The 22,835-nt window shown below is 35.9% G+C and overlaps 2 protein-coding genes across 8 annotated transcripts in view; both read right to left on the bottom strand.

The window, feature by feature from the left end:
• LOC127879186 (RAB7A-interacting MON1-CCZ1 complex subunit 1-like) overlaps positions 1 to 22,835 on the bottom strand; it is a 71,845-nt gene that overhangs the window by 35,497 nt on the left and 13,513 nt on the right. The window lies entirely within an intron of this gene.
• LOC127879189 (uncharacterized) lies at positions 152 to 21,848 on the bottom strand. Of its 7 annotated transcripts, none has more exons than XR_008048962.1 (7): positions 21,711 to 21,814; positions 20,047 to 20,136; positions 9,053 to 9,473; positions 8,382 to 8,543; positions 3,230 to 7,912; positions 2,352 to 2,432; positions 152 to 802 (listed from the first exon to the last, which is right to left on the bottom strand). XR_008048962.1 is itself a non-coding variant. In XM_052425886.1 (6 exons), the coding sequence occupies exons 1-4, from the start codon at positions 21,755 to 21,757 to the stop codon at positions 7,725 to 7,727; spliced, it is 456 nt and encodes a 151-aa protein (XP_052281846.1). In that variant the 5' UTR covers positions 21,758 to 21,818; the 3' UTR covers positions 152 to 802; positions 2,352 to 2,432; positions 7,686 to 7,724. The 7 variants fall into 7 exon arrangements, 1 of the variants encoding a protein (XP_052281846.1); XR_008048963.1 differs by having other exon boundaries at positions 4,763 to 7,912; XR_008048958.1 differs by having other exon boundaries at positions 2,352 to 7,912.

Here is a 22,835-nt window from a genome sequence, read left to right as displayed (position 1 = left end):
TGGGCTAATGGTAGGGCTTATGCGTGTAACACCCATTGACAAATTATTAAATATACATTGAAAGGTCATTGTTCACAAAACAGATCATGATATAACATGATGCAGCATTTTGTACTATATCAAATTAAATGTTGCTGAAAACAGTAGAATATTCAAATTATGGACATTTTATTCTGTTAATAATGCTATCTTTCTAACATTACAAATCAATAAAGCATGCTTAACAATAGCAGAACTCTTTTGACTTTTAATTATCTTTTCCAGTCTTTAAATCTTTACAAAATTCATTGTCCCACTAACACCATCTTAAAAACAGGTTATGGCTTCCAATTGTTAATCAACTATAAAGCATGAACAAAGGCACAAATATCGCAGTATCTTTTGCAAATGATACAAATGTCCATGGCCTCGATACTAAACAAAAAGCAAGATTTCTTGTCAGGCGGTAAGCTGAATCCTTGAGAACATTCGAAACATGTCCATTTAATGCGCCACTGGGCCGTTCCTATTTAAATGGGCATCATGCACAGAACTTGGCCATCCAGGTCATATGTCCAAACATTTCAAGTAACTGTCACAGACTGCTTGAAGAACTAAACTGCTGATAAACAAGGACCTATGCTCAGATGTTGAAGCAGGACATGCACTGTGGGTTCCATCAACAGTCCAATCATTCTACATCATTCAGGAAATTCATAGGCAATGATCTTCAGCTCATGACGAGATTCTGGAAATCTGAAGTACTGCTCCATCATTGCTGACAAGACTCTACATGTTGAAATGACTGTGTAATGTTGAGTCCCTGAAATACAAAAGTAAAATTCATGCTATAGTTTAGCCATATTAATTATGCTTGATTGCATTGAAAGCTTTATGCTTATTAAGACATTCTAGAGTCCGTTTTCTGGGAGTAATCAGTACTTTGTATATATGAAGATAAAGAGACCGCTAATAAACAGGGTTGAACCCAAAATGTTCCCATCACTAGGTGAACACCATATCCACTACGCCAGCCTGACAAAGTAAATGAAGTGAAGCTTCTAAGTTATGTCTCATTTGATTGTTAACAAGAGCACGCCCTGCAGGTTCAGACCTCTCATCTATTTTTTTTAAAGTTGAAGGGACCTATCTCAATACTTCAATCACAAAGGAGGGAGAGGTGGGGTGGAGAAGGGTGTATAGTGTGGTGGTGTGGTCATTTATTACACTATCTTCCAAAAATGAAAAAATGATAAAAATAAATATTTGTGTTTTTTAGCCATGTTTAAAAAAAATGGGCAGGGGGTATAGTGTGAGGGTGTGGTCATTTATTAGATGATCTTTCAAAATGAGAAAAAAGTACTTTTTTCTTTTTTTGGGGGGGGGCGTGGGGGATGGTTTGGGTGGAGTCTATTGTGGTATGTCAGATAAGAGTTGCTTTGTAACGCTTGTAAAGAAGTTATGGAAATTTTAGCAAAATTTAATAATTTCACCTTGAGAGTCATGGTCATTCAAAGGTCAAGGTAAAATTCAACTTGCCAGCTACAGTAACTTATGATAGCATGACAGTATTTGAAGTTTGAAAGCAATAGCCTTGATACTTGAGAAGTAAAGTAGATCAAAACACAAAATTTAACCATATATTCAAAGTTACTAAGTAAGAAAAGGACCATAATTCTGTCAAAATGACAACCAGAGTTATTCAACTTGTCCTGTACTGTCCCCTTATGATAATTTGCGAGTGTTCCCAGTATGAAAGCAATATCTATGATACTTTAGGAGTAAAGTGGACGAAAACACAAAACTTAACAAAATTTTCAATTTTCTAAGAATAAAAAGGGCACATAATACTTTCAAAATGCCAGTCAGAGTTACATAACTTTGTCTGCACAGTCCCTTTATGATAGTAAGTGTTGCAAGTATGAAAGCAATAGCTTTGATACTGTAGGAATAAAGTGGACCTAAACACAAAACTTCACCAAATTTTCAATTTTCTAAGTATAAGAAGGGCACATAATTCTGTCAAAATGCACGCCAGAGTTATCTAACTTTGCCTGCCCAGTCCCCTCATGGTAGTAAGTAAATAAGTTTTATACTTGATACTTTATGAGAAAAGTGGACCTAAACACAAAACTTAACCGGACGCCGACGCAGACGCCGACGCCAAGATGATGACAATATCTCTTTTTTTTCAAAAAAAAAAGATGAGCTTATAAATAAAATGTAACATATTGCAAACTTGATTACACGATTTTTCATAAATACTCTTTCAGCTTTTTATTTATATATGAAGGCTAGGGTCACTTTCTGCGAGCCTTACAAAAAAACTAACTATATTTGCAATTGTCAAGACTCCTTCACATACAATTTACCTTTGCTTATTCCAATATCCTTTTGCCAACCAACATTGTGCGGTCACGTACCATACATGGTTCCACAGTTGTACAGAATTCCTACAAAATAAATGAAGTATACATTTACAATTCAAATTTCTTTTCAAAGAATGTGTAGGTAACTAAATTCCCTATACATTACTTTAATGTCATAAAATAAATTTCAAACAAGGGCTGTTTGTAAAACATGCATGCCGCCCATATGGATTGTCAATTGCTGTGGCAGCCATTGTGTGAATACGTTTTTTGGCACTGTGACCTTGACCTTTGACCTAGTGACCTGAAAGTCAATAGGGGTCATCTGCGAGTCATTATCTATGTACCTATGAAGTTTCATGATCCTAGGCATAAGTTCTTGAGTTATCATCCGGAAACCATTTTACTATTTTGGGTCACCGTGACCTTGACCTTCGACTTAGTGACCTCAAAATCAATAGGGGTCATCTGCGAGTCATGATCAATGTACCTATGAAGTTTCATGATCCTAGGCATAAACGTTCTTGAGTTATCATCGGGAAACCATTTTACTATTTAGGGTCACTGTGACCTTGACCTTGTGACCTGAAAATCAATAGGGGTCATCTTCGAGTCATGATCAATGTACCTATGAAGTTTCATGATCCTAGGCAAAATCGTTCTTGGGTTATCATCCGGAAACCATCTGGTGGACAGACATATGGACATTCGGACCGACATGTGCAAAACAATAATCCTGCTCTTCTTCGGAGGGGGGCATAAATATTTAACAGATGTATTTAACAAAAATTAACTTGATTCATCAAATTAATCAGTATCGAATAATAGACCAGTTTCACAATATGAACACCGATACTATTTATAGATATCAATCATATCACCTGACGCGTTGAATTGCAGAACAAGGCTGAACGTGGAACTGCATTTTCTTTTGCTATGCAAATTGCGTTGAATATCAAGATTATAATGCGCACTTGACACTGGTTACAATTAAGTCAAACATATGAATACAGACAACCATCACATGTCATGCTGTGTTAAGTAAAAAAATTGATAAGTAATTCAAATATAAAAATTATAACACCTAAATAATGATTCAAGGACATAAGTTATGTACTATTAGTGTATATTAATGAATTATATTTAATCTTTATATATAACAATAGATGTGTTCATCAGAAACACAATGCCCACTACTGCGCCGCTTTTAATTCTACATATATTTTTTTAACCTTTGACCTTGAAGGACGACCTTGACCTTGAACTTCCACCACTCAAAATGTGCAGCTTCATGAGATACACATGCATGCCAAATATCAAGTTGCTATCTTCAATGTTGCAAAAGTAATGGCCAGCGTTAATTTTTTTTCGGACAGACGGACAGACTGACATCCTGACTGACTGACGGACAGTTCAACTGCTATATGCCACCCTTCCAGGGGCATACAATTTCCAGTTACCCATAAGCATCAGAGTAAATGTGGTCTGAAGACTAAACATCGATTATTGCACAAATCGAAGTCATAAATTAGCAGTATACAATACTAAGTATTGTAAGACTACAATTTTCAAAGGTAGGATGTGTACAATTTCATGAATTATAGAACGTGTAAGAGTTGAATCAAGCATCAGACAAAGTCCTATCAAATAGAAGAAAATGACACAAATGTTTAGCATTAAATTTTTGAAATATTAAAAATATATAGGTATAAAGCACTTTATAATTATGATAAAACTGGCTAATATGTATACAGTATTTAGTTTCTGACAATCTTTTTGGACAGATGACTTTCAATGTTGACAATATCTTTTATGTTCAGTAAAAGCAACAATTGAGTATTTGGCGTTAAATTATTCCAAGAAACAGCTACGCAATGCTACAACCATGAGACGCCATGGTCACATGGAGGTGTCATTAATTGTGTTAAATGACCAGATGACCAGATATCTACAAAATGTGGTTTATGACATCACGTTGTTATTTAGTATTTGTCTGCACAGTATCTGATCATAAAGAGGTTATGGGTTTGTGCTGAATACAGGGGAATTTAAACGCAAGATCTATCAATAAATAAAATAATTGATTAATCGCCCAATCTCCGCGCGATTTTAATCGCCCATCCCAGATTAGCTTAAGCCTGTGCAGTCCGCACAGGCTAATCAGGGACGACACTTTCCGCATAAACTTCATTTTCGGTAAGGAGGGACTTCCTTGAAATTAAAAATACCATAAAAGCGGAAAGTATAATCCCTGATTAGCATGTGCGGACTGCACAGGCTAATCTGCGATGACACTTTACGCACATGCATTAAGCCCAGTTTTCTCAGAACGCGGCTCATTTAATTAACAATTGTCAACATTATGCATATTATCGGATAGTTTTACACAATATTAAAAAAGTACAAATACAAACCTGGTAATACATGTAAATGATCGTATGCAATACAGTTATTGATCCCAATCTGATCTATTTCCGAATTATCTGCGAATCCATCGAGTAGAAACAATAACCATGCAATTCGCTCCGCCATCTTGAAACGTTATACTTACTGAACGCACTGATTGTGTTGCATTTGTTACAAAGTATCTGATTGGTTATTTCTAAGTATCGGATCCAATCAAATTTTTCGGGTAACTAGGGATTCTAACACCTAACAACCCGAGATTTGTACAGTAATTCAATGCTTAATTTTCGCGGACGATATTTGTGTTCCGCGCTTTTTGGATCTGGTATTTACTGGATTTTCTCTCTTTAATAGACTTCTTAAAATAGCATTCTACAATCTCCGCGCGATTTTAAACACTACTATTTGTACAGAGTAGATAAATAACGTTCCGCGCGATTAATTGAGCCCGCTTTTTCTACAGGGTTGAAAAATAATTGCTCCGACGGAAAATATATGAAAGTTCCGCGCTTTTTAGATTTCGATTTGTATGTAGTGTATTATGGCCATGCTGGCATTGGTTTTTCGCGGAAAGTGAAAGTTCCGCGAAAAATGACAATCCCGATATTTACTATATAAGTATATGTATTTTAGCGGGGGTCCCCTTTGGCTTTCCATACATAAGAGATTAGTTATACGTAAAACGAGTTATAAATATGCATGCATTGACAGTTCAGTTTGCACTACGTCCGTTTTTTCACTTGTTTATAGAATTCTTCAATATTGTCATTGACTGTAAAATAATATTTATTTTAGTTCTTCGTACAGGTTTGTTTTTTTCTTGGGCAAGAGTAGTGGTGTTAGTCTTCTTAAGGTTTCTTTTTAAACAAGCTCTAAGCTTATTTACGGCGGTTATTAAAAATCAGAAGAGATATGAAGCAAAAGCAGTGTTTACAAGTAACAAAGACGATTTATTGCACTTACAGAAATAACAACATGTATTGGGCATTCGACAAAATTTATTGGAATCATAAAATGTACAAAGAACTAACAAAATAATGGAAAACCTAACTTATGTGACTAAATCCTCAGCTAAATCAAACTTACTATCGAACTAATTTAAGTATCCTTCTAAACTACTTCTGTTACAGAAGCCGTTACTAAATATATCATTAACTCTTACCCCCACACGCTGCTTTATTTTAATGTGACCTTGACCGAGCCATAATTTTTACCAAGAGATTCAAAAATCTTCTAAGCAAAAGGAATTTAAGAAAAACTATTTTAATTATATTCTTTAATTTAATTTTATAATGTGACATTTAACATGAACATGCAAGCGTATGAGATTACACGTTCTTACGAACGTGAAATGTGACCCTTGCCTTAGACATACAATCATATATTATATAAATAAGAACCATCGACTATTTATGAGAAATCATAATCTTGAGAAATGTTCAAGGAATTCCAATTAATGATTTGTTGAGCATAAATGATATACAAGATGTGTAACATTAACTCAAAGTTATCTCAAAATTTTTAATGCTTGAATAATAAATTTAGCGGACAAGCCATATTTTGTAGTTGACATTTCAACTTTTTGACTATTGTTAGTATAAATATACCAAGAAAGTAACCATTCTGTTCTTCCACGGTACACACCCATATCATATGCAAGAACACTTGGTTATAAATTTCCACGCTATCCTTTAATGCAAGTGGAAATTAGAGATTGGACAACCCATTTTTTCACAATCAATTTTTGTATTTGAACTTTAATCTGTATGGTTAAGTTGTGATCATTGTGAGTGACTATTATTATATTTATGCAGTGGAAGGCACGGTGGAAAAGATTATGGACAGAAAGACGAACACTGTGATTCCTACATAGTCTACCTACTGGTAATGGATGTAGAATAAACTATGTATTTAGTAGATCAATACAATACAATACTGTTATACTGGTTTATAAAGGTATTAACTGAAATGCAAATGTATATCGGACTTATCTACACTGGTCATCAATTTCATTCAATATACAGATGGCACTTTGCTAACAGAAATAAACAGAAGCCATGCGTAAGAGGTGAGTCCCTCAGTTTTCTTTAAATGTATATTCTAAACATAAAACTTTGAGATATGGGGCATGGTGGAATTGGTAAATGGTATAGCCGATGAATTGTGGAAAAAAAATCACGGAAGAATGGTATATTTTTGCAAAAACAAAATGAGAAAATTCCGTCGGAAAAATGCATGACCTGGATTATCAGTACACAGTTCAACAAAATAAAGTACTTGGAATATTGCAAGAATTTGTTTGCTAGGCCAACATGTAGATGATTTAGTGTGCTAAAAATAAAAAAATAAATGTGTTGAATGAAATATGAATAAATAGCATGTTTTAATGAGTAGTATTCATGCAAACACTTGGGTTCACAATAAAGGACACGTCTGATAACGGAGTCTTTCAACACATTGAACACACTTTTAAAGTAGTGTATATGAAAAGGTGACACCTTACAATTTTATCATTTGAACAACCTTAAAAACGTTAGTTAACTACGCGTTAGTAGAATTAATAGACATATTGATAGAATATTGGAATATTTCATATAAGTTCTTTTGCGAGCATTACAATTTTGTTTGCATGTGTACTCAGCATCCAGTTAATGATGATTTTTCATGAAATATTCTCGTTTTTGTCGTGGCTTTTGTTTTTCTCCGTTATCGCATTGCCATCCCTTTATTGTATTATATGGATGACAGGGGTGTTTTCGGTGTTCACAAATATCTATTTAACAATATTTCATTACAGTTATTTCAATAAACGTCTCTGTTCCAAAATATGTTTCATTTGTAGTCTTAATAATTGATCATTTCTAATATAAGTTAATGTTATTTTACCCATCAATTAAAATATTTCACAGTTTCAATGAGATTTGTGAATACCGAATGATGCCGACATGTGCAACGCGCATTCGCCGCCCTCTAAGGGTCCGGCCTCTTCCATGTGTAACACGTGGCGGGCCTAACAGGGGTCGGATCCTTCCGCCACGTGTAGGGGACCCGGCCCCACGTGATCGACTTCCTCTGTTCACATCTATAGCCTTCTCTCTGCCAAACGTAGGGGTTAGACCTCCAGTGAAAGTAATCAATCAATACACCGCGGACACGAGCTGAAATTTGCGACAGTTGTAATATTTCTTGTGTAATGTAATTTCCATAATGTATTAAAAGCTTATTGTATTAACAAACTCGTGATTTAGACGCCTCTGAATATGCAAATGCTCTTGTTTAATTTAAAAAAATATATAAATGGTTTGATTTTTTGCAATAATTATTAGTAAAAACAAAAACAACGCAGTGCAAGAATCACTATAAAATTCAAAGAAATAACATATCATAGTATATTTATAACATAATAGCTTTTTACACGTGGACTTATCTGAAATATAATTATGTTACATACATTTTTCCCGCAAACGTAATGTCATGTTTTGTAATAGGATAAGAATTACGTTTCAAGCAAATTCAAGGTCTGCAATATCTTGCAACACATCGAAAAAGCGTGGCCGGGGATAACCTGTCGTGAAACAAAACATTGTCCATTTATTCTTCCTCGATCAATGTTTGAAAGATTCCCACCTGAAACTGGTGACAGCTCCTGGAGGCGGGCTCGCTTCGCAGGGGGTTCATCTGCGGTGTCTACCACTACTTCCGGTGCTCCGTCGTCAGAGGGGGAGCTATAGTGACGCTTCCGCCCACTCCTACCGTTAGCGAGAGCAGGCTCCTCCTTCGACGCTTTGTCTGTTAGGTGAGCAAATACAACCGATAGACATATTCGTAAATAGCTATTTAACAAGTTATTTGTTAATGCTGCCTTAACACGCATATATTTGATTGCATAAAATACAAAAATTCGAGGAAAAAAAACGACGTAATTTCACAGTAAAACAGGAAACAATATATTTTTATGTTTATTTTTTACTGTAAGTAACTGCGAATTAACGTTATATAAATCACTATTATTTCCTTATAAGCCACAAAAAGCATTTAGTAAAGAAAAATCGATATATTTATATAACATGGAAAATGAGGTTAAGCATTTGATAAACATATTTATCGATACCATGTATGTTTATTACGATATACAAACACTAAGAAATATATATGGTTTAATATTAAATTGCTTAATCTATATTGCAATTTGTTTAATAAGTTATTGCTTTGTATACATTGATGTTTTATACAGATAGAAATGCAAAAGTACAACAAAGTTCAGCAAATAAAGGAAATTTTCTCAAAAAGATAAGCACCTGAGAAACGCGTGGAAGCAATCGGTGCCATGACTTCAGGCGAGAGAGCGGAAACAGGCACGAGAGAAGGCAGATAGGACAGAATGGAAGAGCCACTTCCCAACCCCACACCGCCCAGCTTTTGCCTCAGCTGATAGTATCAGACAAGTTGCAAAAACCGGATGTGGGTTGACTGAGACTTTAACTGCGCGCGCATCGTAATGAGACTCTGGCGCAAGTCCCCAGTCTTGCCAACGCAACATTCAGTCGTAGAATGAAGGGTATCATCTCCAAAGGAACTTCCGCTCCGCGCGCGCCTCTCATTGAGAACGTCGCGGAGGTCTCCTCTGGGCGTTGTGCGAACCACCTGGTTTCGCTACCTTCCATTAACGTCACCACGTGCCGCCGATTGCGGTCAGACACTGAGATCTGCAGAGTCAGACTGAAGGGAAAAGAGAGCATATAGCAGATAGAAGAATATTAAATATATAGAACTATAAAGGTATATATAGGTACTGAGAGCTCATATATATATATATATATATATATATATATATATATATATATATATATATATATATATATATATATATATATATATATATATATATATATATATATATATATTTATATATATATATATACATAGAGAGTTAAGGAAGTAAGGAAACAAGGAACATGAACAAGCAAGGTATTAAAAAACTAGATTCAATCTTGAAAAAGTAGTATAATAAATTCAAGTGTATAGTCGACGATCGGCAGCCTTATAGAATTGAAAATGTGCACGCATTTTTAAATGGTTACAAAAACATAATTGGGTAGACTGGTAAAACATAGACAAGAAAGACTAACACTGGCACAGAAGGTTTGACGAGCAGGTATAAAGACATAAGCGTGGACGATATATATGAGGATAAGATTTTCCTAATTTAATAAGCACATATATGGCATTTGCGTTGTTGTATTGTGTGTATGTATATTAGTATTATGTTACTTTTAAAAAGGGTTTTGTTGATATGAGTATTATTGACGCTGTCGTTATTTTGTTGCTTCCCTTTTGGGTTTTATTTAGGTAATAAACATAAGTTTTATCATAATTTCATTCGTCTCCAAATACATTCGCACACTTTGGCGCCTATTTGCTTGGCAAAATAGAACTCGCATTATCCTGTTATAAAATAAAATGGTTTTACACACGCATTCAAACTTAATTAGACATGGAGATTCTCGTTAATTAAAAATAGGATATTTTATCAAAATATATTCGCAAAATCGTTTTGTTCTTATCACTATTATTTCACATAAAAGTTTTGCTTGTTTGTGTCTGTGTGTCTTTGTTTTTGTGTGTTTCTGTCTTTCTGTAGTGTCTTTTGGACCCGTCTGATTTTCCATCTGCACACCCGTCTCCCAACAGTTCGCCAGCCTGTTTGTCTGTGTTTTCTTTCTGTCTGTTTTAATTCGTTCGCCGTATCTCATGCTTTTCAAGGCGGACATTTGACCTGCTCAAACTTTTCATGGCGAAAACAAAATATTCAATCGTATGCCAACTACTTGAATGTTTTGTTATAACACAATGTTATCATGTATAAACAAATTGAGAAAAAAGCATTTGACTTCGAAAAGCATAATTCCACAGAAAATATTGACATAAATTATTTCAGGATTGGTCATTTCATAATGTTAAAAGATCGTTAAAGTATCGATGCGTACAGTAAAAAAAATGACATAACATAACGAAACTCCATACTTTGGTGCCTGTTCACATTTAGAGTTTTCAGGTATCACTTCAATAATTTTTTTTCCAAAATACCGCAAAAATGACAAAATAACATCTCGTCGTCAAGGAGAACTTCACCCCGCCCACCAATTCAACTATTATTTGACAATTGTCAATATAAACGCATTAGTTTCTTGCATTTTTGTGATAAATGTTAAAAAAATTACCATTCGTTTGTGTATCTTTCTTGAACCATAATCGAAGGAGATCAGAGCTGTGATGTCGTTTGTAAGCATAAGCTATAAACATGTGACGTCAAATACGTCGTCTGGACGTTACGTCATAAGTTCGTAACATCCGGGTAAATTCTGCGCGTAGAAACGTCCCACAATTATGCAAATATATAATATTTTCCATATATATATGGGAGGTAAGGAAGAAGATAAAAGAGGCCAAGGATGAAAGGAATGATAAGCAATGTATAATCATTTACAAAGAGATGACCACAGGCAGCAGTAAGAAGGTCTACAGCACCCTGAAGACCCTCACGAAGACCAGTCAGCCCAAGGCCAGTGTTATATCAGACGCTGACGGGAATCTCCGTACCGGGGGTGCCACAGCCCTAAACAGATTAGGTGAATACTTCAGTGACCTCTACAACTATCCGCCTCAATCGGACTCCAGTCTCCTTCAGAACGATCCCAGATCAAAAGCGGACGACGAAAGTCCGTCCATACTTAAGGTGGAGAAGGCAGTGCCTGTGTTAAGGCAGGACAATATCCGGGAGTGGACAACGTCCCTTCTGAGCTGATTAAGCACGGTGGAGAGACAACAACTGTAGCATTTGCGGCAATATGCCAAAATATCTGGGATGAAAAGAAGTTTCCCAAAGAGTGGACCCAGTCCCCCTTGTCATACCCCTACCAAAAAGGACACCCTCAAGTTGTGTGAGAATAACCGCAGTCTAATCAGTCATCCAAGCAAATTTGTGCTACGCATCATCCTTAATCGATTGAAAAGTAAGGCCGAGGAACTGCTGGCGCTGGATTAAACTGGAGAATCATCATTGAGAAACACCTGCAACACCAACGTGACTTCTTCCACAACTGCATGATGGCCTATGGCATGTTATGAGATGATTTAACATTGACGAAGGTCTGGTACAAGTCATTCAAGAACTCTACGGATACGCCATCTTTGCAATAATTTTCAACGGACAGCAGGGGGACTTCTTCAGGACATCAGTGGGCGTCCGTCAGGGATGTCTGCTCTTTCCCGTCCTGTTCAACATTTTTATTGAAAATATAATGCAGGAGACCCTCAATGACCCCCACAGCTCTATCTCCATCGTTGGAATACCCATCTCCAATCAGCACGACCAACAACAGTGCAGATATCAGCATGAACGGCAAGAAGCTAGAAAAAGTGACCAGCTTCAAGTAATTTGGCGCAAACCTGTCCAAGGATGGTACCATTACGGCCTAGGTCCGAATAAGAATTGCCATGGCGACAGCATTTATTACCAGACTGGGCAGGTTGTGGACAAGCAGTTCCATAAGCTTCAGGCCTTTTAAGTCCCTCGTAGTCTCCATCCTAATCTACGGCTGCGAGACCTGGACGCTTCACGCCGGCACAAAACGCAAAATACAGGCATTTTAACATTTGTGTCCCCGAAGACTGCTCCGCATCTCCTATACGGAGCACAAGACCAACGAGTACGTCCGGAAAATGACTGCAACACTTGTTTGTCCACAAGAACTCCTATTGGCGACCGTCAAACGACGAAAGTTGGCTTGGTTTTGACACGTCACCAGGCACGACTCTATGTGCAAGACTGTTCTCCAGGGCACGCCAGATAGAGGTCGACATCGTGGCTGTCAGAAGAAAAGTTGGATAGATAATATAAAAGAGTGGATATCCCTTCCCAGTGATGAATTATCCTTACCATTACACAACATACCTGGCTGGAGGAGAATTTCTGTATCGTCGTCGCTCATTCCCCCACCTCCACGGAAAAACCTGTCAAGGGATTGATGATGATGATGATGATGATGATGATGATGATGATGATGATGATGATGATGATGATGATGATGATGATCATCATCATGATGATGATAAGCAAATGGAGCTTATACGAGACTTAAGACTGTCGGGAATACCTCGTTCCAAATAACGACCGGTCCCGATTTATTTAAAAAAAAAAGAATTTTGCATACCGTTAACAATCTCTATCACACCCGTTGGCTTTCAATTTATATGTATATGTAATTCTCTTTGATAATATATATACATTGACAACATAAATTGTCACTTTCATAGAATTTTGCAATCTACCCAAGTCGATGCGATTTTTCAAAATCCAATATGAACCACAGCCCAACTCTCAATATTGTGGAAAAAGAACACTGCATAAAGTTTAATATCAGTATTTCCTCGACACTAGAACACGAACTTAAACACCATACCAGAGGAGTGGCTGGTTGGAATTCATGCACACATTTCATTCAATTTCACTTGCTTAACTTGTCTTCCGCTGGAATAGCAATGTGCTACCCTATCTGTAAAATATTGATATCATCATTCGTAGATATCATTATCCGTATATAATAGTATCCGAAGATACAAGCATACATATATATCATTATCTGTATACACCCTTATCCGTAGCTGTAACCATCCGTAGATATCATCATCTTTAGACATCATCATATGTTGATATATCCATCCGTAAATAGAATCATTCATAGATACCATCAGCAGTATATATCATCATCCTTAGATACAATCATCCATTGATACCCTTTTCCGTTGAAACCATCATTCATAAAAACTATCATCCACATTTATCATCGTCTGTAGATATAATCATCATTAGATATCACTATCCCTTAGATATCATCATCCGTAAATAGCATCATCCATAGATAACATCATCCGTATAAAATCATCCTTATTAACATTATCAGTAGATACCATCATCTGTAGATACCATAATCCGTAGATATCATCATCCGTAGATAATATCATCCGTAGACAACATCATCCGCAGATAGCATCTTCTTAGGATAACATCATCCGTAGATAACATTATCCGTAGATAACACCATCCATTGATAACAGCATCCGTATACCATCATCAGTATTATCATCATCCGTAGATACCATCATCCGTAAATACCATCATTCGTACATAATATCAGTCGTAGATAACATTATCCGCAGATACCATCATCCGTTGATACGATCATTAATAGATAGCATAATCCGTATATACCATCATCCATGTATACCATCATTTGTAGATACCACCATTCGTAGTATCATCATCCGTATATCCTATCATCCGTTGATACCATCATCCGTAGATACTATCATCCGAAGATACCATCATCCTTAGATACCATCATCCGTATATACCATCATCCAGATATACTATGACCCGCAGATACCATGATCTTTATATAGTAAATGATCCGTAGATAACATCATCTGTAGATACCATCATCCGCAAGTACAATAACTTATAGATACACTCAACCGTAGAAACCATCATCCGGAAATACCATTACCCGTCGATACCATCATTCGTATATACCACCATCAGTCTATATCATCATCCGTAGATAAATAATTCGTATAAAAAACCATCAGTACAAACCAACATCCCTAGATACCATCATCCAAGGAAAGAATCAGCCGTAGATATTATAAGCCGTACACATTTTCCTCCGTAAATACCGGTACCATTATCCGAAAGAAACCATCTTCCAAGGACACCACCATCCGTAGCTACATGTACCTTCATCCATAGATATCATCATCTGGAGATATCTTGATCTGTATATAACATCATCCGCATTTACCATCATCCGTAGATACCACCATTTGTAGATATCAGCATCCGTACAAAAAAAAGATCCGTATTTGCCAATATCCGTAGAGACTATCATCCGTTGATAAAAATATCCGTTTATACCATTATACGTGTATAACATAATCGATACATACCATAATGCATAGAAAACAGCACCCGTAGATACAAGCAACCGACGATACTATGACCCGTAAATACCATCAACCATACATAAAATGTTCCGTAGATTAATTCATCTGTATGTACCATCATCCGTAGATACCATCATCCATAGATACCATCAGCCGTAAAACCCGTCAGCCGTACATAGGATCATCCGAAGATACCATAATCCGTAAGTAGCATCGACCATACATAGATACCATTATCCATAGATATAATCATTCAAAGATATCATCACCCGTAGATACCAGTATCCGTAGATATCATCATCGTCCGTAGATTCCATAATCCGTAGACACCATCATCCGTAGGTAGCATAAATCCGTAGGCAACATCTTCCGTTGAATACATAATCCGTAGATATCCCCATACGTAGATGCTATCATATGTATATACCGAATCCGCCGATACCATCATCCGTAGATACCATCATCCGTGGATACCATCATCCTTAGATACCATGATCTGTATATACAATCATCCACATATATCATCAACAGCAGATACCATCATCCGTTGATATCATCATCCAAAGATATCATCATCCATGAATATCATCTTCTGTATGCAACATCAACCGTAGATAACAAAATCTATAAATAACACCATCCGTAGATACCACTACAGTGTATTTGTATATACAAGAATCCACAATACCATCTTCCGTAAATACCATCATCCGTGGATACCATCATCCGTAGATACCAATATCCGTTGTTAATCCGTATAAACTATATTCCATAGATAAAATCATCCGCAGATTATTAATATTTAGGGCTATGATTTAGAATCATCTGATGCTACTGGTGTCACTAGCAGTTTATAGCCACATCTCCATCAAGAGTATGTATATGCTTCGTCCTAGCTGGACATTAGGCTCTTTTCACATTATAATATTTCCATGTTCATCGATTTTTCAGGAATGACACGTGCACACATCGGGATTATTTTAAAAGTGTGATGTCATGTACGTTTTTGCTTTTTTGCCTAAGCTTCAGAGCACCTGAAAAGCATCACGTATACTACCTTTATTATTTCCTATAAATCGCGCGGTAAAAAACAACATGCCAACGAAAAGTCTAACGAAATAATTTGATCCAAAAACGAATCTTTAAATCGCCTTCTGTAAACAATGCGAGGTTGTAAGAACTTTTAAAGTTATCGCAGGATCCAGAAAAGTGTGGCAGACTGACCGACCGACCGACCGACTGACTGACTGACAGAGCGCAAACCATAAGTCCCCTCGGGTTTCACCGGTTGGGGACAATAACAGCATGTATAGTGTATAACGTTTCAACAATAATTAACACAACATCTGGAAACATTCAACACGATGTGCCTTAATGGTAAACAACACTTTCCGCTCATAACTACAGTATTGTACAGTCTTGAACTCACTGCCCGTATAGAAGTCTATCTGTACTGTTGAACACGAATCGTTGCAATGTCATTACTGTGGCCTCCCGGTCGAGGCTGGTACCATGAATACGGTCCACACTTTTGACAGACGTGATAATTTCCGACCAATGATTATTATACTCATTTGCATGTGTGCTTCTGCCCAGTCAAAATCCTCAAAATATAAATTACGACAGTAACAACCAACAACGATTATTTGTGAATGATAAATAATGCCGGTCATTTTTTAATCGAAACGGTCATGTTCGAAACAAGCGAAACTCAGCATCTTTTTACGATATCCTTTATTTGCAATCCATTGCACGTGTTGTTTAGTGCTTTTTAAACTTTCCTCTTCTTTGCGCAAAACGTTTGATCATTTGCTATTTTTCTTGGTTCTTAATTATTAGTGAAATGGTATACGTTAATTACACTCATAATCAGCATATCGTCACAAACGTATCATTTACACAGAGAATTGACAAACCTGATTTATTAGAATGCCAACGATATCCTTAATTTGCAATCATTTGCAAGTGTTGTTTAGTGCATTTTTTTTAAACGTTCCTCTTCTTTGTGCGAAATATTTGCAATTTTTCTTGGTTCTTATTAGTAAAATATTACACGTTAATAACACTCTTATCATCACAAATATATCATTTATACAGAGAAGAGACACATCTTATTTATTAATATGCCAAACTGTGGTAGCCTCCTTTCAATTAAAAAAGTTTTTTTTAACTACACACTTGCACACTGACCTTTTTATTACCCACCCATCTGTAACTCAAACCAATTACAGTAAAATCACGTACCTCTTTAATAAATCATTTCATTCACTCCGTAGATCCACCATTTGAAGTAACCATTATCGGTACAAAACAGATATATATTTACCAACATCCGTAGATACTATCATCCGTTGAAAAAATTATCCGTTTACACAACCATACGTGTATAACATAATCGATACATACCATCATGCATACGTACCAAAAGCACCCGTAGATACAAGCATCCGACGATACTATGACCCGTAGATACCATGAACCATTCACAAAATGTTCCGTAGATAACATCATCTGTATGTACCATCATCCGTAGATACCATCATCCATACATACCATCGTTCTTATATACCACCATGAGTAGATACCATCATCCATAGATACCATCATCCGTAAATACCATCAGCCGTAAAACCGTCAGCCGCACATAGGATCATCCGGAGATATCATCATCTGTAGATAATATCATCCGTAAATACCATCATCCTTAGATACTATCATCCGTAGATACCATCATCCGTAGACACCATCATCCAGATATAGCATGACCCGTAGATACCATCATTCGTATCAAACATCATCCGTAGATATCATCATCCGTATATACCATCATCCAGATAACCCATGACCCGCGGATACAATGATCAATATATAAAATGATCCATAGATAAATATCATCTGTAGATACAATCATCCGCAAATATAATCATTCATAGATACATTCATTTGTAGATACCATCATCCGGAAATACCATTACCCGTCGATACCATAATTCGTATATACCACTATCAGTATATACCATCATCCGTAGATAAATAATTCGTATAAACCACTATCAGTACAAATCAACATCCATAGATACCATCATCCAAGAAAACCATCAGCCGTATATACCATAAGCCGAAGATAATATCATTCGTAAATACCATTATCCGTAGAAACCATCTTCCAATGATACCACCATCCGTAGATGCATGTACCATCATCCATAGATATCATCATCTGTAGGTATTTTTATCTGTATATAACATCATCCGTATTTACCATTCTCCGTAGATCCACCATTTGTTGATACCATTATCGGTAAAAAAAATATCCGTATTTATCAACATCCGTAGAAAAAATTATCCGTATATACCATCATACGTGTATAACATAATCGATACATACCATCATGCATTCATATCAAAAGCACGCGTAGATACAAGTATCCGACGATACTATAACCCGTAGATACCATGAACCATTCATAATATGTTCCGTCAATAACATCGTTTGTATGTACCATCATCCGTACATATCATCATCCATACATACCATAATTCGTTTATACCAAGATGAGTAGATACCATCATCCATAGATACCATCATCCGTACATACCATCAGCCGTACATGGGATCATCCGTAGATACCATCGTCCGTAGATAATATCATCCGTAGATACCATCATCCTTAGATACCATCATCCGTAGATACCATCATCCAGATATAGCATGACCCGTAGATACCACCATTCGTATCAAACATCATCCGTAGATGCCATCATCTAGATAAACCATGTCCCGCGGATATCATGAGCAATATAAAATGATCTGTAGATAACATCATCTGTAGATACAATCATCCGCAAATACAATCATTCATAGATACATTCATCCGTAGATACCATCATCCGGAAATACCATTACCCGTCGATACCATAATTCGTATATAACACTATCGGTGTATACTATCATCCGTAGATAAATAATTCATTTAAATCACCATCAGTACAAATTAATATCCCTAGATACCATCATCCAAGGAAACCATCAGCAGTAGATACCATCAGCCGAAGATACTATCCTCCGTATATACCATTTTCCGTAGAAACCATCTTCCAAGGATACCACCATCCGTAGATACATGTACCATCATTATCTGTAGATATTTTGATCTGTATATAACACCATCCGTATTTACCATCCTACGTAGATCCACCATTTGTAGATAACATTATCGGTACAAAAATGATCCGTATTTACCAACATTCGGAGATACCATCACCGTTGAAAAAAATCCGTATATACCATCATACGTGTATAACATAATCGATACATACCATCTTGCATACATACCAAAAGCACACGTTGATACAAGTATCCGACGATACTATGACCCGTAGATACCATGAAACTTTCATAAAATGTTTCGTAGATAACATCATCTTTATGTACCATCATCCGTAGATACCATCATCCATACATACCATCATTCGTTTATACCACCATGAGTAGATACCATCATCCATAGATACCTTCATCCGTAGATACCATCAGCCGTAAAAACCGTCAGCCGTACATAGGATCCGAATATACCATCATCCGTAGATAGCATCGACCATACATAGAAACCATTATCCATTGATTTAAGAGTGTATAAAAATTTTACATATGATCGCTCGTGAAATAACATCGATATATCATCATCCGGAGATATCATCCGTATATTCCATAATTCGTAGATACCATCATCCGTAGATAGCATAATCCGTAGGCAACATCTTACGTAGATAAAATAATCCGTAGATACCCCTATCCGTAGATACCATCATATGTATATACAAACTCCGCCGATACCATCATCCTTGGTTACCATCATCCTTAGATACCATTATCTGTATAAACAATAACCACAGATATTATAATCGGCAGATACCATCATCCGTTTATATCATCATCCAAAAATATCATCATCCATAAATATCATTATCCGAATTCAATATCATCCGAAGATATCAAAATCTTTAAATAACCCGATCCGTAGATGCAATCATTTGTATATACATGTACCTGATTCCATAGATACCAACATCCGTAGATACCATCATCCGTGTATACCATCATCCTTATATACCATGATATGTATAAACAATCATCCACATATATCATCATCGCCAGATACTATCATCCGTTGATATCATCATCAAAAGATATCATCATCCGTAAATATCATCATCCGTATGCAACATCATCCGTAGATAACAAAATCCATAAATAACCCCATCCGTAGATACCATTATTTGTACATACCAGAATCCACAGATACCATCTCCCGTAGATACCATCATCCGCGGATACCATCATTCGTAGATACCAATATCAGTATTTCATCCGTATATACTATAATCAATGGAAAAAATCATTCGCAGATAATTAATATTTCGGGCTATGATTGAGCATCCTCTGTAGGTACTTGTGTTGCGCTGATTTCACAAGCAGTTTAGATCCACATCTCCATCAAGAGTATGTATGCTTCGTCCTAGCTGGACATTAGGCTCTTTTTACATTATAATATTTCCATGTTCATCGATTTTTCAGGAATAACACGTGCACACATCGGGATTATTTTAAAAGTGTGATGTCATGTACGTTTTTGCTGTTTTGCCCAAGCTACAGAGCACCTGAAAAGCATTACGTATAATACCTTTATTATTTCCCATAAATCGCGCGTTAAAAAAAAACATTCCATCGAATCCAACGAAAAAATTTGATCGAAAAACGAATCTTTCAATCGCCTTCTGTAAACAATGCGAGGTTGTAATTATATTTTGGTCCTAATAGTACAATTTTGTATTGCCGTTTAAATTTGAAGAGCTATCCAGTCATTTGTTATCTAAAATAGTATGTGATATCAGGATTTATTAGTTCCGATGATGTTCATTTATTTTAGATATTGCTGGTTTGCATCTTAACACTGCCTATCAAAACACTGAAGAAATATTTTCGTGTTGTTTTCTATTCCATATTTTATTTGCTGTTGTTTTACTGCCTGTCCGGCAGGACAGAATAATATGTACATTCGTTTAACGAATGTATTATCAACCAAATTATTATTTTATATTTGATATCTCACTCTAACAAGCAGTATATTTCCAAATAGGAAAACAATTTCGTTTCACTAACATCGCCAAACAAATTAGGGTGGGTAGGTCAGCTAAACTTCCGAATCCCCAAGTAACATTTTCTACTATCATTAGAAGTTAATTTAGCAACTATGATTGAATGTAGCTTAACGTATTGCTAACTTTATTGTAAACTTAGTAAATATTATCAGGGCCCGTATTCACCAAACAATTCTTAGACTTAAGTCTAAGAATAAAGAAAATTCTTTAAATTAGAATTTTCAATAATTTCTTTAATTTTGAGTCAAACTCTGCAGTAAACATTTCTGTCTATATTATTCTTCATAAAGAACATATTGTTTATGACATAATTACCAGTAAAGGCCTGTATATATTCAAACACTGAACACATTTTTCTTGGTTCTAAGTCTATTCTTTATTCTTAAGTCTAAGAATCGGTTGGTAAATACGGGCCCTAATTTAGCACACTTTAGCTAAAGCATGAACATAATTACAATTATTTCACAAAAGATTTCAGTTTGAAATGGATAGATCTACCATGAAGATTTTTCCGTATATTGTAAACGTATCGATTTAAAAATATACAAACAATAGATAAGTTTTATTTAATAGAAATGTTTCAAAATAACGACCTATTAACAGATTTAATGAAATATATAATCATGTACTTACCACAAGTTTTCTTTAAAGCCCAAGTGTCCAACGCCACATTGTAACCAAGCAAATGAAATTACTCCCCCCAACAATGCAAATTTAAGAAATTAATATCAGAACAATGTTATGTCATTTTTTTCAAACATCGTATTATAGTTTCGTTAATCGATTAATTACCTGCTTCTTTTATAGCCATCCGACGTTATTTTCTTTATTAAACTCATGATTTCCGGTTATGTTAGCAGAGCCTGTGAATGTTACTAGTATCGCTAAGAATGGCGCTTTTGTTTATGACGTAACAGACGTAACCACGACGTCACGTCATTATGTTCGTCCTTCCGGTTATGATTTAACGCGCACGAATATTTTGCGTACTGTATTCTTAAGTCAGAGCAATTAACAAGCGTTACGATCATATAGTTTTATTTTAGGAAGAACATATTTAATAAACAAAGTGTCTACAGGTTATTCTAGTTTCGAAAATGATTTTTGGGCTAACGCATAAGTACTTTTCTTTTCAACGTTAATACTAATAGTATTCAAGTCTGTATTTGATGTGCCTCATGACAAAATAGTACTTGCTTTAAAAGCAGTTCAGTGTTCTATATACTTGTAACCAAGAAGGCATGAACTTATAAAACACACAATGACTCGATACTATATGAAGAGCTAACATACTAATACCATGCTGATCTATATGGAAAACAAGACTTTTGTCGAGCAATATGGTCCCCTGCCGTTGAAAGTTCACCATTTTGAACTATATTTCTAGTCTATTTGTTGCCATAGCAACCAGAATTCTTGACGGAGGAACAAAATGAAATGACGTGCATAATCTCCATATTGCCATCTATCCATTTTTCAAGTTTCATTAAAAAATATGAAGAACTTTTAAAGTGATCGCATGATCCACCATTTTCAGCAAGATTTATAGTCTATTTGTTGACATGGCAACCAGAATTCTTGACGTAGGAACATTATGAAATGACGTGCATAATCTCGATATTGCCATCTGTCCATGTTTGAAGTTTCATGAAAAATATTAATAACTTTTAAAATTATCGCAGGATCCAGAAAAGTGTGACCGACTGACTGACTGACACACAGAGAGCAAACCATAAAAATCTGGAAACATTCAATACGAATTGCCTAAATGGTAAACAACACTTTCCGCTCATATCTACAGTATTGTTAATTCTTTAATTAACTACCCGTGTACAAGACTATCTGTAATGGTGAACACTAATCGTTGTAAGATCTTTACTGTGGCCTCCTTGTCGATGCTGGTTCCATGAATACGGC

This window comes from Dreissena polymorpha, chromosome 4 (genome assembly GCF_020536995.1).
Source record: "Dreissena polymorpha isolate Duluth1 chromosome 4, UMN_Dpol_1.0, whole genome shotgun sequence".
Taxonomy (NCBI): domain Eukaryota; kingdom Metazoa; phylum Mollusca; class Bivalvia; order Myida; family Dreissenidae; genus Dreissena; species Dreissena polymorpha.
The sequence above is the reverse complement of the archived record's forward strand: the minus strand, read 5'-3'. Positions and strand labels throughout refer to the sequence as shown.

Coding starts and splice junctions, on each gene's coding strand:
- LOC127879189 (XM_052425886.1), bottom strand. CDS start 21,757: ATGAGTTTAATAAAGAAAATAACGTCGGATGGCTATAAAAGAAGCAG. Junction 12,768..21,710: donor GATGGCTATAAAAGAAGCAG/GTAATTAATCGA, acceptor ATCCCTTGACAG/GTTTTTCCGTGGAGGTGGGG. Junction 8,544..12,708: donor AGAAATTCTCCTCCAGCCAG/GTATGTTGTGTA, acceptor CTCACCTAACAG/ACAAAGCGTCGAAGGAGGAG.